The sequence below is a fragment of the Agelaius tricolor genome, unplaced genomic scaffold (assembly GCF_023055355.1).
Source record: "Agelaius tricolor isolate 1412-34295 unplaced genomic scaffold, bAgeTri1.0.p SCAF_8, whole genome shotgun sequence".
In the NCBI taxonomy this organism is placed as follows: domain Eukaryota; kingdom Metazoa; phylum Chordata; class Aves; order Passeriformes; family Icteridae; genus Agelaius; species Agelaius tricolor.
The window spans coordinates 32690064-32706673 of record NW_027269268.1 but is presented as its reverse complement, the minus strand read 5'-3'; the positions used below and the strand labels follow the sequence as shown (position 1 = coordinate 32706673).

Here is a 16610-nt window from a genome sequence, read left to right as displayed (position 1 = left end):
GGGGAATGCAACTGCGTAGGCATTTTCATGCCTCAGCTTCCCTTCCCCCAGCCCTCCAGTAAGCTTGTAAGTGGTTCACCCATTTTAACTACAAGACAAGAGAGGGGAATTTCTTTTTGCTGTGTGGCAACCTCCTAAAACAGAAGTAGTTCCCAGCTTCAAGGTCCATACGTGTCCTGCAACCTCATCCACTCCTGTTTTATGCTAGCAAGAACAGAAGAAGTCTGTGGCTCAGCCATATTTTCTTCTGCCAAATCAGTGATGACAGAGTTTATTGTTATTACTGCTTTTTATTTATTAATAGGAAAATTCATTCATTCCTGCTTTTCTACATTTTAAAACAAGTACTTTACACTCCAGGCTAACAAAAAACACCATTGAAAAAGCACTAATACGCTTTATCCCATTGCCCTGAGGGTTGTTATTCCGCAGCAAGACTTTGAGTGAGTCAGTAATGCTCATACTGTGTAGTTTTTTCTAGAATCCAGTCTGAATAGTCAGCAACTTTGGTGTAGACTCCCGGCTGCCTGGGGCGGGCGCAGCCTTCGCCCCAGCTGGTGATGCCCACCAGATACCACACCTCCTCGTGCCTGCAGGACAGGGGCCCTCCTGAATCTCCCTGTACCACAGGAGAAAAGGAGAGAGCATGCAAGGAAGAGGCGTCATCAGTATTTCTATCACAAAGAAAACTGTGAATAAAATCAGCATAATTCAATGTTACCATCAGCATAACAGCCTAGATTTCAGTCACTCTCACAGCTAATTAATAGAGGACTGAAGCAGGTGTTCTGATTGTATAGTAAATTGATTTCTAAATAGTCATTGCAAACAATTTCTTGTTCCCATGAAGGTTCAAAATTACTGGTTTATATTATTTTCTTTTTATTATCATTATCACCTTGTCTACATACAGTGATTTAAAACTGTATGTAGTATTGGCAATATTTTTTCTTATGACAATGTTTTTAGTATCTCAGTTCTCTACATGCCTTATCCTGCTTGAGTGACTGTCCTACTCAGAATAAAACAACTTCATGTTTTCTTTTTCTATCCCTTTCTGAATATAAGATTCCTTAGAGAAGCTGTTATGAGTTGTTAGGACAACAGCAAATTTGTTTTGTTTTTTTTTTAAACAGCATCTCCATGTTCTGTTACGCTATATCAGATAAAAAAAGCTTAATTGGCATAGAGGAAAAATTACATCCCAGCTCCAAGTATTTTTATTCCTAACTAATCATAGCAATAGTAACATTTCAGCATACAATTATTAAGCATTAAATGTTTGCAGTGAAAACTGTATTTGGAAGAGAATTTAATATTAATAATCAAACTATTTTCTTCTTGCAGAAATTAACTCAGAATATTTAAAGTGGCGAAAGTGCCTGAGTTTACTCTTGAGCAGAGACTTTGGCTCATGGAGCTCATGCTGTTGTGACATTTTCAACTCTAATTATGAACAGAGCAGTTTTCACAGTTTGTTTTTGGCCTTCTATTCCCCATGCATTCTAATTGCATTACTAGCACCCTCCCTTCTGGTTTATACACAATGGATGCTTTAAAATAAGATTTTAGGCACTCTATTTCCTACCAAGAAATGGAAAAAAAAAAAAAGAAACTAGATAGGAAATCTGCTCTTAGTGGAGAAATTCTTCAAGATACTATACTTATGCTCTCTGGATTTCTGATAGCCTGAAGAAACACTGTTTTATTCCCTAAATGGATATCTATATATCCACACTCAGAGTTTCCTTTCCATGGAATCTATCCCTAAAGATTTCAATGTCGTATAAGAAATATTTTCCATATACCTTGGTTTTCAGTGCTTTTGACAACCAAAAGTGACAAGTTAATCAAGAGCTCTATTGACAATCATACTTTTCTGATAAAAACTAAAAATAATTGCATTATTCATTTACATATTTGAACATATGGTTGGAATATATAACCATACACTACTGTTTGTCATTACCTTACAAGCATCCCTTCCTCCTTCATCATAGCCAGCACAGACCACTTTGTCACCGATTCTGCGCTTCCGGTACCTTGCCTGGCATTCCTCTTTTGACATGAAGGGAACGGGAGCCTTTTGAAGAATATCTTGGACCCGACCTATATGGAAGGCAATACGAGATGAGAAATGTTTGGTTCTAGAAAAATAAAGGCTAAAATTCAACTCTAGAAATCCCCATACACTGATATTACAGTGTGGGAGGTCACTGCTTCTGGAGTGTCAATAGATGTTCATGACACTGATTTTTCTTCCTTTGTGTTAGCAAACAATGTGAATTCTGTTCTAATTTAAATGCTTTTATGATGTTGGGAAAGCTTCAAAACTCCCTTGTGATGTGCAACGAATCCTCATATTGGAAAGGCTCTCAGGACATTGGCCCTTGGAGCATTGCTGTTAGCATTGCTTTGTGTTAGTAACTATTATTGTCTGGTAAAGTGTTGCAATAACTTTGAAATCTCCCAGTTGCCAAATCTGTGCTGCTCTCTGTCCTCGTAGTTTTTAAGATGGAGAAATTTGCACATAGACTAAACAAGAGTATTTAAAACCAGCTTTTTCTCTAGTAATTAACAGAAGAAATTTGTCTATACAGTAACTGCCTAAATTTGTTAGATTTCACATTGAACTATAACTTTCAGATAGGTACATGTATAAAGGAAAATATTTTCTGTAAAGAGATGCATATACAACTATATAAACATATTAAAAATATAATAAACAGATGTAAAAACACAGCTTGGTAATTAAGAGCTTTTTGGCCTACCTCCATATAAAATCAGAGTTCAAATCTCATCTACTATCAAAACACAAGTCATCGGCATGGTCTATAATCAATCTTCAGAATAAGAAAAGCAACATACTTCAGTCTCCAATTTCTAAAGCCATATGAATACAATCACATAAAAAATCACCATGAGTTATGTCCAGACTGTGATTCAAAACAGTCCAGTGGTAAATTTATTGCCTTTTTTTTTCAGCTAGGAAAAAATAAAAAAGAGTGTGCAAAACCCAGGTATGTACTGGGGTTTGCCAGTAAAGTAAACTAGAATCTAAGGAAGGGTATTTGAGTGTTGTAGAAGATGTATTTAGATGTATGTAGAGGATTGAAATCTCAAGTACTTCGAACTACTGAACCAATTTATAAAATTAATTATTGTGTCAGAGCATGAAGCTATTTAATGATAATTTTATACATCTTTCATTTGTGTTTTATGGTGTGTTAATAGAAATCAATTCTAATAAAGAATTATATTAAAGTGCTGTCTAGAAGGAATAGTGATAGCGAAGAACAGAGAATAATTTTCTATTTTTTAGAGAAGGGGAGGTTTTTTGTCAAAAACATTGACTTTAAAAATACAAAAATTTACTGTTTAAAAGTATTTCTCTGTACCTTTTTCTTTTCTGTAACCCCATCCAATTACCCAACAGTCAGTATAAAATATGTTAGTGTCTTCTTTTGATGGCAGGCAGATAGGTAGTTGAAGATCTAAAGTACAAGAGAAAATATTAGTTTGTCCAGCAGAGACAATTGCAACAATAAGGTTTTGTGGGCACCCACATGACCCCTGACAACAACTTCTATGTATGCTTTGTCCCTTGCATTATGTGCGACTCCCAGCATGTAAATTAGAGCCATCCATTTTCTTTTTTGAAGCCAACAGAATAGCTTCTCCTCAAACCCCAGTAACTGCATATTAAACATATTAAAGGAAGCCAGCCCAGGTGTTCATGCACTGCCATAGCAATGCCAGCCCCGTGTCTTCCTGCACATTTTCACAATTCCTTGGCAATATGCTACATACCAGTAAAATTCATAGGCTCAGCAAGTTTCATCAAAGCAATGTCATGTCCAATATGTGCATATTTATACTGAGAGTGAACAATAATCTCTTCCACTTTGAAGAAGGGCGTATCCTCGTTTATTTCTGATTGTCTCAAAATGCCAGCATAAATACGCCAAATGTTGGGATTCTCTAGACTGAGGGGAAAAGACAGTCAGTCTGTTACTAAATAGCCTAATGCAGTATTACGGTAAGAAAAAACTTGTATCTCATGAGAACGTCTAGGGTTCTGTAGGTATTTGTTGTCTGCTTTAGAATTTCACCTTCTAGAGTCATTAAAATAATTTAGCATCAGCAGTACAATACTATGCTAAAAAGGGAGGAACTATGGGCTTCCAGTTACATTAAGAAACTTAATGTCTACCAGAAAATTTCACCTTTTGGCTACGTTAAAGCATTTCATCTATTTCTAGTTCTCATTGTGATTATCCTGAGAGGTAGGCCTCAATTTACCTTGCATGCCGGGCTAACCTTTGAGGCTTGTTCGTCCATTTGCATTTAGGTCTCACCTGGAGACGCAGTGAGCAGCCGTGAGGATCCACTGGTTGCTGATGATGGAGCCCCCGCACAGGTGTCTCTGGCGGGACAGCTTGGCGTGCAAGCTGACCTGCCACGGCCACTCACCAGGGGAGGAGTCTGTCCCACCAACGATCCTGACTGTTCTTGCAGAATGCTGCATACACACTATGAAATTACAGAAGTAATTTAAAACTGAGCTTAAAGACAACTTGCATTCACCGATGAAAAATGAAGATGAGACTACTGCTGATCACTGAATAGGCACCACCTATTGTGAAGAAGGTGACAAATGATACATTTTTCATGGGTTATGGTCGTAAAGTCTATTAAAATCAAATTCACAGTGCTGTTCCAGTGTTTGCTATGTATTAAATTTGCAGGCAACCCCAATGAGGGGAGAGAATAATGAGGAGGACTACACTGATATCAGAAGGCTAATTAATTACTTTATTATACTATATTATACAATATTATATTACATTAAATCTAAACTGAATCTGCCAAGCACTCCACTCTGCACACAACTGTACAGAATCTCATGACTGTGATCCGACAGTCCTGACACATGCACACTCTTGGCCCTGATAGGCCAAGGAAAAAAAACACCATCACTTTGGGTAAACAATCTTCATATTGCATTCTACTTTTGCATAAACACAGGCACAGCAAATGTTTAGAATTATTTTTCCTTTCTCTGAGGTTCAGAGAATGTGAAATCCAGCAATATTCTTGGGAAGAATTGTGCCTTTTCTCGGTGAAGAGAAATGTGTTGACAACTATGTGAAGACCTGACTGACTTCACTTTTCCAGAACACTCTAACTTTACAAGATCACCCACCGGCACAGTGCAACCACTTAAAAAAAAATATGGTTTGGCCTCCTACACTGAAATCAGGGAAGCACCGTCTATTTTTCATAAAAAAAGTTGTACTTACCAGTACTGGCTTTTTTTTTGCATAATCTTAATGAGTATCCAGAGATACTTCCTGGTCCATGTACTATTTTCACTGGAGATCCATTTGAGGACATTCTTAGGTGACACTCACACTTTCTGCAAATTAATTAATGCAAACATTTTGTTTGTACTTTTTTCACTGAACAACATATACATTAACTCACCCACCACATGTCTGGAATGATTATTTCAGCAATCTTTGAACATTTTAAAAAAATATATCTCACCCTTCTTCATTGCATGAATCTTGGAGGAGAGAATAGGAAAAAAATTGACAGCGGATCATGTCTGTGCAAACCTGCTGACAGGCTCTGTGTCCTTTAGTATAAGTGACAGTAAGTTCATCTCCCAAAAAATCCATCTGCATGTAAGTGCGAGAATTGCAGGCTGTAAGAATGATTGCATTCAAAGCATCAGAAAGTTATTACTTAGATTAATTCAAAATTAGTGGGTTTATTGTAATTTATTGTTTACCAGGAAAAGATCTTCTGCAATTTAGGAGGCCAAAGCCTGATACAGCATTTTCTTGTGATATGAGCTCCTCTGGAATTCCACTTGTTGATGTCTTCAGAAGGCAAAGATTTCTAAAATTAAATATTTTTCACAATAACTAAACCTGTTCTCACATTCCAAAAATAATTGTTTAGGTACTGGTAAAAGAAGGTTCTTTCCTAAATACCCTCTTTTCTCCCAAATCTCAATCTGTAGAAGCATTTCATATGAAAATGCACTCCCTAAATTCACTAGTTCACACTAAATTGAGGCAATCAATTGTGCTGTGAAATGCCATACAAGGATACTACTAAAAGTGGTACAGTATTTACACATATATAGAAGAGGTGACTTTAGAAGATGCATGCCATCTCAGCTTTGCTTCTCCCTGAAATTCCTTTGAGACCCTATTCTTCTGATTTGTGTGCAATGTTGATTTTTAACTATTCTCACTACTAAGTGTGAAAGAAGAACAAATAGAAAGATTTTTAAAGCCATTAACTTAATTGAAAAATCTTTTCAAGAAAATAAGTTCACCCTGCCAGGAAACCAGATGGCTCTTTTGATAATGCCATGAAATTCAGCTTTAAGTCTTTAAAACAATCTGGAGGCTCACTGTACTTTTGACATGTATACTTCTTTTCAGATTAAGACCAGATACACAACCACAATACAAAAGTCCTTATCACATTGGAAAACAGTTGAAATGTCCACATGAAATTACAAATTTATGAACAAAACCCATCAGAAGCTGTACTTTACTGAAAATAGCCTTTTAGCATAAATTTACATTTGTATAAGAAATTAGTGTTTAAAAAAAGACTCTGTATTTTTAAAAAAATAAATTTTAAATAATCTACATGGATAATATCATTTAAATGTCATATTCACCTTTGAGATTCTGTTTGCCATTTCCTGGTAAAAAATGTAAAGAACAAGCAGTTTGGAAAATATGTACACATAGTTTGGCAGACAGAAATATCAGGAGTGAAAAAACTTGTAACATTAGTTCCTGAAAACACTTGATCTTCAAAAATGTCCATTTGACAATCTGTATAAAACAAGAACAAAATATCAAAATTCAACAAACTTTAGTATGTCATCAGAATATTGAGATTTACAGATTATTCATTTCTATCTTTATTCCCATTTTCCTTCTGTGATTGGTAAACCGGAAAGGTAAGACAACATTTTAACTAAAAACTATTTCTCAAGAATATTATTGAATATGTAAAGTCATGGAGAGCACTACAGGGGTAAGGTTCATAGAGAGGAAGAGAAAATACATATTACAGTAGAGATTTGCTAATCTAATAGGGAAAAATTTAAATTAATTTTCAATGGGCATATCATGTTCATGGGAAGACTAGAAAAAAAATAAGGTGATGATCTTCTTAACACTTCTTTTACTATTTGAAAAGTAGGCAGAGTAAATAGGATTGCTGCCCTCTGACATAGCCAAAATATCAAAACACAACAGAGGCTTGGCAGGATAGTTCACACAACCAGACAATGGACATAGAGATTACAGGGAATACTAGCATGTTTAAAAAGAGATTAATGAGTATCCTTCTTCAAAGATATACTTGAAGTCCCAGTTAGAATTCTAGTGTGAGACTTTAAAAAGAAAAACTGGAAGCATCAGCACGGAGGATGTTTCTTGAACCTATCAAGCTGCAGAGATAGTAAAAATAGTGAAATGATCCAAAACACAGGATTTGGTGGCAGCAGAGAACTTGAGCTGTTGAGAAAGTGCAGCAACCAAGTCAATACTGCCCAGTGTGTTATAGAAACATATTGGGAACACATTGCTTCAGAAAGGGAAACTAAGAAGAGGCAGAGCTTACTCCAAATCCTGTTAATTTGATGAGGTTTTCAAAAAACATAGGGAAGAAAGGACAACAATACTGGGAAGTAATTACACAATAAGAACAGTAAAACATATAATCAGAAAAGTAGAAAATTGGAGTCAATTAACTCTCACATTTAGTAGTTAAGATCCTATGTTAAGGGATCTTCAGAAGAACAGATAGTTTCAAAGGAAATTATATTTAAAGTAAAAATGTGGATCTGAAACTTAAGGGAAGCTAACCCATGATCTCAAGGACCATGTTCAGTGATCATTTGCTCAATATCCAGTGATGCCCAGGAAGATTCTTTGCAAAGGGCAGAAAAGAGACAAATTGCTATGCATGCGTAGTAGTGTGTGTGCATAAAAATGAAGTCAGAGAGGCAAAGGCAGAAAATGAAAGGCCACCTAGAAAGGAATAAACTAAATAAATTCAGAAGAAAACCTCAAACAAATATTGAAATAAACCCATTTCAGGTGTTGACAAAACAACAAGGCAGAAAACATTACTGAGGTTTTAAGACTACACTCCACAAATCTCTGTCTGGACAGGTACAGATGATCTGTCTGAGATTAGGACAGGTGACCTCCTTAGATGACTTCTTGATGCAGTAGTGCTGTCTAGGCTTCTATGATCACACAATTTATTTATTCTCTCTCTTGCCTGCTCTTGCCTCTCTCACAAGACACAGAAAGTAGGGGAAAACAGGGAGGAACATGGTTGATTTTCACACGATGTCATGGTTTTATCCCAGCCAACAACCAAGCCCCATGCAGTCGCTCACTCACTTCCCCACCAGAAAGATCAGGGAGAGGATCAGAAGGGTAAAAGCCAGTAACTAGAGGTTTCAGGCAAAGACTGTTTTGTAGGAAAAGTTCATGCTGGGCACCAAAAAGGACTTTGGTGGGTTGACCTTGTCTGGATGCCAGGTGCCCAGCAACTTACTCTATCATTCCCCTTTCCCAACTGGACAGGTGAGCAAAAATGAGATGGAAAACGACACATAGGTTGAAATAAGGCGGTTTACTAAAGCAAAAGCAAAAGTTTGCACACACACAAGCAAAGAGAACTAACCCAATTCTTTTATTTTCTACTTCCCATCAGCAAGTGATATCCAGCCACTTCCTGGGAAGGTCTTCCTGGGAAGCAGGGCTTCAGCACACATAGTTGTCCCTCCAGAAGGCAAACACCGCCAATAATAAATGCCTGACCTTCCTCCTCGTTTCCTTAGATTTTATAGCTGAGCTGACATCATAAGACATGGAATGTCCCCATGGCTAGCTTGGGTCAGCTGAACTAGGTGTATTCACTCACAGGATCTTGCCCACCCCCAGACTATTGATGGGTGGAGAGAGTGCTGATGCTGTGCCAGCACTGCCCAGCAGTAAACCCAAGCACTGATTTTAGAAAGCAATATATTGATACACATCTCTATGAAATGTGATTTATACAAAAAAATTAGATTATCTGTGAGATAAAATAAGGCTATATGAAAGCAGAGTAACCTCATCATCATTAAGAAGGGAAAATATCACACAGTAAGACAAAGTGGAGATAGAATTAAAAAGAAAAGGAAAAAAAAGAAAAAGGGAAAGATGTTTCAATTGAGAATAAGAAGTTTTGATACACACTGTTTGATGTTAGACACTTGAGAATTTTGTATGAGTAATGATTGCAGGAACAAGCACAGACCTTTTCCTTTCATCACAAATCACCCACAAAATACATATTACATCCTTTCCTATTAGCCAGCTGTATTAAAACACTGCAGATCTTCAATAAAAATTTTCAATTGCATACACAGTATACAAACAGAATGTAGAAAGCTCCATATTTCCCCTGATCTTTGAATCTGATGGGCTTTTATCTTTAATTTTTGTATCCATGATACAAAGATAACATACTATTTCATCAAGCTAATATTATGAAAGAATTCTTTAGATCTCTAAAGAAGGGAATTGTTTCTGTAAGACAAATGATAACATGAAAAATTTAAAAGATATGAACCTCCTTTGTCCCTGAGTGTACGAACTATATTTTAAGAATAAGATTATTTTAGAACTATTCTATATAATGAAACACTTCTACATGTGAGTGATAGATCACATTTCAGGATACATGACCCATAAAACTAATCAGAATCAGAGATTTTAAATAGTTACCTAATTCAGAAAGCTGACATGGCTTTAGAGAGAATCCAGACACAACCTCATCAAGCGCCTTTATGTTGGTTGGAGTTCCAACACTGGTGTGTTTCAAGAAGCATTTCTTACTGAATGACAAAGAGTAAAGAAAGTGGTAAGAAAACAGGTCTTCTTCCTTGGACCAAACCATCCTCCTGAACCCACAATTCCTACCATTGTGCATGGTCTGGCCATGGGCCAGAACAATCTCCAGCCTCCAGTACAGAGTTCAACTGATGAACAGAGCTAGCTGAACAATGTTTAACTTCCACAATTGAGCAGATTAAGAGCTCAAAAATAGGTCTCATTAAAATGAAATAATTTCTCTGGATACTCTGATGATGCTATTTTCAGAACAATAAGCAGAGTAAGATTGAACAGAGCAAAAATGCAGCACAGCTATCAATATAATTTGCATTTCAGTATCTTCAGAGAATTTTAGGATTTTTTCAAGGCTGTAATAATCAAGTTTGTCTTTCTCACCAACAGACAAATGAAAGCCAATTTACAATCAATATTTTCCTACCTGTAAGTGTGAACAAACATTTCAAAGAAGAATAAATTGAATATTCTTGAGTAAATTCTTGCACCTTAGAGTGCTCTAAGATTTAATCTATTTAGGCACAGGGCTGTCCAGGGGAACGAATCCAACTTGTATTTACCAAAAGCTTGCATTGTGAAAATTTTCAGAGGCATATGTAAAAAAATGACAACGGTTGTCATTGGTACATCGTTTTTGACACTCTTGATAGCTGTCAGCCATAGTAATATCAAAAATATTCCCTTCCATATCCAGTCCTACATGGACATCTGGGCTGCAAGCTGTGAAGAAAGAAAGACCAAGTTCTGAAAATGTACTTCTATTCTTTTCCCATCCCTTGCCCCAAATTGCCCAAAAGATAGCAGACTGTATGACAGATTGTATGACACATCCTTCATAATCCAGATGCCACATCCCACGCTCACTTCAGTTACATCATACTTTATACATAGATCCAGCACCAAATCAGAAATGTAGGTTTAGTTTAGTACCTCGTGGCAAGGGGAAAAACTGGCAGACTTTGACAGTGCCTTTGCCTACATGAGAGAGGGGCTCTAACCACTGTGGCTGACTGAGAACAGGATGACACCAAAGCAAGAACTCAGAATCAATATTAAAATATATTTTCCCAGTTCCAAATTCATAGAGCAGATTAAATGGCATATCCTTTCCTCATAAGCAACAGACACTTCCCACTTGAATCAGAATATTACATTTACACTTCACAGAGAGAGGACCACAAAACTGTGGGGCTTGAAATGAAGGTCATTTCACAGAACAAGAGTCAGCCAATGATTTGAGGCATTTTTAAACATGTATGCATAGATTTTCATTTCGTCTGATTCTAGAGTAATTCAGTGATATTAATTAGTCTAAATAGGAAAAAGAATAATATCCCACTGAAATCTCTTTCTATTCCAAGATACTCAGAAATCCAAACATGAAGGGTTACTGGCAGGAAAGAGCTTTTAAGGGGCTTGGCTGCTCTGAAGGACAAGTGGCAAGCAAAAGAAACCACAACTTATTGATAATAGCTAAAGTGGAGAACTTGCATAAAAACCCACTAAGTCCTGACATCTTGAGCTGCTATACCAATACAACTAAAGAAGTAGCCTGACATCCGTAAGACACTATTTGTCCTGAAGTCAGGAAGTGAATAACTATATTCTTCCTTATTCCATTTTTCTAAAGTACCACACTATGCTTAAAGTTGATCTCCTTTTAATGACATCACTATGAAAGTGCAAATTTAAAACATTCATAAAATAACACATTTAATAGGCTTTTAATATGCCTGATAATAACCTGCAGGCATGGCATGACGACATTAGGTCTTCATGTAAAGCACATATACCCTAAAAGATGCATCTGCTAAAAAAATTATTACACAGAATCACAAAAGTATTAGCATCACTTTGTGACAGTGCACTTTTGCCTTGCTGAGCATCTGCACCTCAGGGTCACACATGCCATATGAGCCACTTTCTGGACTGGAATTGTAGTAGTAAATTAATCTTTAGAACTGGAGTCAGTAGTTAAAGCAAGGGCTGCCATCTGCCTCTAGCAAAAGAAACTGTGACTGCAGGAACATGATCTCCCTGTTACCTCATCTGAGGACCCTCGGTGGTGGATAGGTGGGCCTAAAGAGTAAAACCAGTGGAGATTTTGTCACCTGTGTTTGAAAGTGGTCTGGCAAATAACACACAAATCACTGCTTGGTTGCCTCCCCGATTCTATTCCTCTTCCCAAAATGCTAAATTTTTAACAACTGCTATGCAATGCAGAGCATAAAATATATGCATGTGAATAACCATATCTTACCACTAATTTGGTTACACTGTTTTAAGGAATGTCCAGAGATAGCTCCTTCCATATCCACTTTTGGCAGCATTTCTGTATCGCTGTCTTTTAAATAGCAGGAGAACCTGTGTTTTAAAATGCAGCAATTCACAGCTTTGGCAGTACAACACAGACATTCATAACTGTTTCTCAGGTGAAATGCAGCCTGTCCAATATCCCTCAACATGAAAATTTTGACAAGTGTAATTGGAAGAAAAATAGGGTCAAGCCTCACACACTTTGTTGGCAGTTGTGGCAGATGAATATTTTGTGTTTGTGGGAGCTCCAAGAGGTCTCAACAAAATGAGAAGCAGAGCCCAGGGCTGGGAGGACATAAATGCACTGGGCATAGAGAGAAGACAACCTCATTCTGTTGGGCTACTGAAATTCTTAATTGTGAGAAAAATATACCAAATAGAAAGGATGGGGAACAGTACAAGGGATCATTGAAGATGTGAAATTATTAATATTGTCCCTCAACAATAAATACGTGGCCTAGAGAAGGGAGTGCAGAGTCAGTTCTCTTTCCTTCAAAGGCCACTGTGTGAATGTGAAAAATTGGGCATTGTCAAATTTAACCTTTTGAATTCAAGCAATTACTCTTAGATCGACAGTTTTAGAGATACTTTACATTTTTTTTTATGGCAACCCTGCACCTTTCCCTGCATGCCTATGTTCTGTCAAAATGTTACCAGGTTTTTAAATTATCACAGGAGACCAGCAAGTACATGAATGTTCTACCTTTTTGCAGGATCTCTAGTCCATGTGGCTGGCAAGTAGGTGAAGAGCAGACAGGTAGGATGGTAAGTGCACACTATTTGGCAGTAATTGGCACTCGGTGTAAAAACTGTAGTGAGGTCTCCTCCTTGGAAGAATGTATTTTCATAGATCTGAGTCACACATTCTGACATGGAATAACAAAGTTGTCAATTATTAGAGACAGGAACACTCAATTCACCAGGAGAGCCACTTCTCCTCTTCATCATTAACCTTGCTTTTAAACCAGGCTTTTGTCAGGAAAAGTGGGTAAGGGGGGGTGAGTAGCACAGTTCCTCTGAGAGTCTCATCTTTTCACTCCAGCAGAAATAATACTGTTTAGGGTGTCTCCTTCTGTTCCCCACCTCACACTGAATGCTGGAGCAGGGCAGCTTGAGCCCAGGTAGAAACCCAAGAATCTGGATGGCCCTCAAGGCAGATCTGCCTGGCAGAGGGGAAAGGTACCTTCCCATGGCAAATCTCAGGAGCAGAGAAGCCTCTCCTGAGAGAGGCCAACACAGAACATCACTATGAGGAAAACCAGGAAGAGGAAGCGCAAAAAACAAAAGGAGTTAGAAAGTTTTATGTAAAGACAATCCTATTTTTTAGGGATCCTCTGAATTCAGAGTCACAGGTGGTGCCATTATGCACAGCCTCAATGGCTCCCAGGATTTCATAGACCTTCGGCTCTCTCACCCTCCACCCAAGACCCCCCAAACCTTCTTCACAATGAAGAAAATACTGTTACAGGAATAATTTCTCAGGAACAGTTTAGATTAAAAATAAGATGTACTACTACCTTGCATCTGCAGGACTTCTTAACTCTGAATGTCATACTGAACTCTGTAATGGCAACAACTCACGCTGCTCTGCAGCAGAGGTACCCAAGCAGCAACCTCCTCACATCTTTCAAAATGAAGGCACTTGTAAGATCACAGAGTATGCTGAGTTGGAAGGGATCCACAAGGATCATTGAGACCCTGCCCTGGCCCTGCACAGGACCGTCCCCAGGAGTTACACCACGTGCCTAAGAATGTTTTCCAAACACTTTCCGAATTCTGTCAGGTTTGGGGCTGTGCCCGCTTCCCTGGGGAGCCTGTTCTGGTGCCCAGCCACTCTCTGGGTGAAGAACATTTTTCTAATATACAACCTAAACCTTGCCTGACGCAACATCAGGTGAGTCCCTCTGGTCCTATCAGTCTCAAGATTCTTGGGGGTCTTGAATATCTACTGTAGTGGAGAAGCAGGGTAGAGTCCAAGGGCTCTAAGATCTCTGCATTAAAACACACAAGAGATCTTCTTTGCACAGGAAACCACTCTCTTTTTGAATTTGCCCTCCAAAAGGGGTAGCAAATCAATAAAATGGCAATTTTTATTCCTGCATCTACCAAAGTGCTTTTTCTTGGATAAAAGATAAAGAGAAAACAATGCACTTTTACAGACTGGGTGGAAACCCAACTGAAAACATTTCACCTAGTGGCTTAATCTGTTACTTTAGAGTGATCATACTGTATCAAGTGATATTTAAAATGAAAACAAAAAGTAATATCATATTGGATTTGACAGTTTTAAAAGACTACAAGTGGATTTTATTTGTTATTATGATTATAAACTATGCAATTCAGTATTTCCTGCACACAGGTATAATATATATATTTTTTTTAACAAGGAATAAATAAGCATTATTATACATATTTGCTAGATGTGTTAATATCTTTCAAAGGTTAAGTCCTTATTAGTAAAAAACTAGAATTTATAAACATCCAAATTCTCTGGTATGTATACACTTTCAAGCTCTTTCTCTAAAAAATTCTATTTATTATTCTTAGTAGCATTTCCTTATCCAGGTCATCATTAAAAACATTTTCAATTCTTAGAATACACCAAGTGAATTCTAAAGCTAAAAGAAAAGAATATTGCAATTATTTACTGTATCAGATATTTTGGATCCTATTTATCTTCTTCTAGCATAAATTAATACAAAAAAATTATTTATGCTGCAAAACTAGGCACCATGTAGAACTGTGCCAGTTCTGAAGATTTTAATTTGGTTAAAATGTTTTCTAGACCTCAGAAATTTTCCAAGATTTTTTTCTGAGACTTAAAGCCAAGTGAAACATTTTCTTAAATAATATTTCATTTATCTATTTGATTTTGCTAAAAAGCTGTTACCTAATTGTTTTCTGAGAAAACAGCTAATACAGTACTGAACTTATACTGTGTTAGTCCTTAGTTATAATTTATCAGGAAAGGGAATTTCAGAGAAGCACAGTGCAGTTTTTTGTAGTTTAACTTTTGTTACTGGAACAAAGTAAATCATTTACCCACCATGAAAGACACACATTACTCTGCCTCCTGCACCCCCAAAGGGCCTCCTTCCCCAGCTGCTGCTTGGGCTACTGACTTTGCCACTGGGCACAGAACAGGGACCATCACACCAGTTTCACAGTTACATGCCATGGTCCCATGTGTGCTGGGGAAGGTGACAGCATAAGGGGTGGCAGAACAGTGTCAGGAAAGCCCCACTAGAAAGTTCCATGTCAGACAATAGGGTTATGCCATTTACACAAACTTAACTAAACTCAATCCAACAGAATAAACAGCTCTCTCCAGAGCAGACTGCAGTTACTAATCTTCTCCCCTCCTACAAGAGTTTCTCTACACTGTTTGTAAGTCTCAGGAATTATATATTAACTTACCACTGTAAACAGAAGCAAGTAAGAAAATGAAATAGGAAGTCCAATAAATCCAATTCATCCTAAAAAACATAAAATCATTCTTTAGGATATGTTCAATAAAGGCTGTGTAATTAGTTTTATAAAGCACTGCTAAGCCTAACACTGCTTTACACTTGTACTGTTTCACCATTAATTCAAAATCACATTGAAAATTAATTGCAACTGTGACATGCTGTTTTGGCATACCTTTTAACAGCAGAATATTCATTCCTGCTTAGACTGGGAACAATATTCCTCTGAAATGACATTACTAATATTGACTCTCCAGATATTTTAGTAAATACTGTTATCAAGCTAGCAACTTGAACACTCACTGCTTCATATGCTATAAGAATTCTAAGCTTTATTTCACATGCAACAACTCAACCTGTGAAATAAGTTAACCACAAAATACAAACCATAAAGACTCCAACTTGCACTGTCCTGTTGCTATGAAAATCTTTCACTTTATACCAGTGCATTATTGCAATAATGATTACATACCTGAACACATAATAAGTCTGGATGCATGGATCAGGTTTGCACTCTACTAAAAAAAAAAAAAAAGTCAACACTTTTTGTTAAATATTACTACCTGCAATGCTAACTCATCTTTAATGTTTACTTTGAACGGGTACCGCTTTTGTCAATACTGCTACTGACCTTGGGACACATTTTCAGAACATCTATCATCCACACTGCACTGGAATTCATCCTGTGTAACCACACATATGCAACATAGTCTCTCTTTTCTTCCCTATAAAATGATGATAATATTTCAAAACTCCTGGAAAAATTTTCACCTCTATATCAAATTACAGAATTTTTGTGGTCCCTGGATGCAGTCACAAAATCTACCTGTATCTGAAGATTTACAAACAAAGTATGTTTGTAATGTATGCTGAACTT

General features: G+C 37.2%; 1 protein-coding gene across 1 annotated transcript; it reads right to left on the bottom strand.

Annotated features, from left to right (window-relative positions):
* Positions 1 to 270: 270 nt before the first annotated feature.
* F11 (coagulation factor XI) lies at positions 271 to 15742 on the bottom strand. Its single transcript, XM_071432256.1, has 14 exons — positions 15684 to 15742; positions 12970 to 13132; positions 12211 to 12314; positions 10511 to 10670; positions 9828 to 9937; positions 6707 to 6866; positions 5798 to 5907; positions 5551 to 5710; positions 5304 to 5419; positions 4359 to 4533; positions 3811 to 3986; positions 3399 to 3494; positions 1970 to 2109; positions 271 to 619 (listed from the first exon to the last, which is right to left on the bottom strand). Exons 1-14 carry the CDS (start codon positions 15739 to 15741, stop codon positions 449 to 451), a joined length of 1899 nt encoding a protein of 632 aa, XP_071288357.1. The 5' UTR covers position 15742; the 3' UTR covers positions 271 to 448.
* Positions 15743 to 16610: the final 868 nt, after the last annotated feature.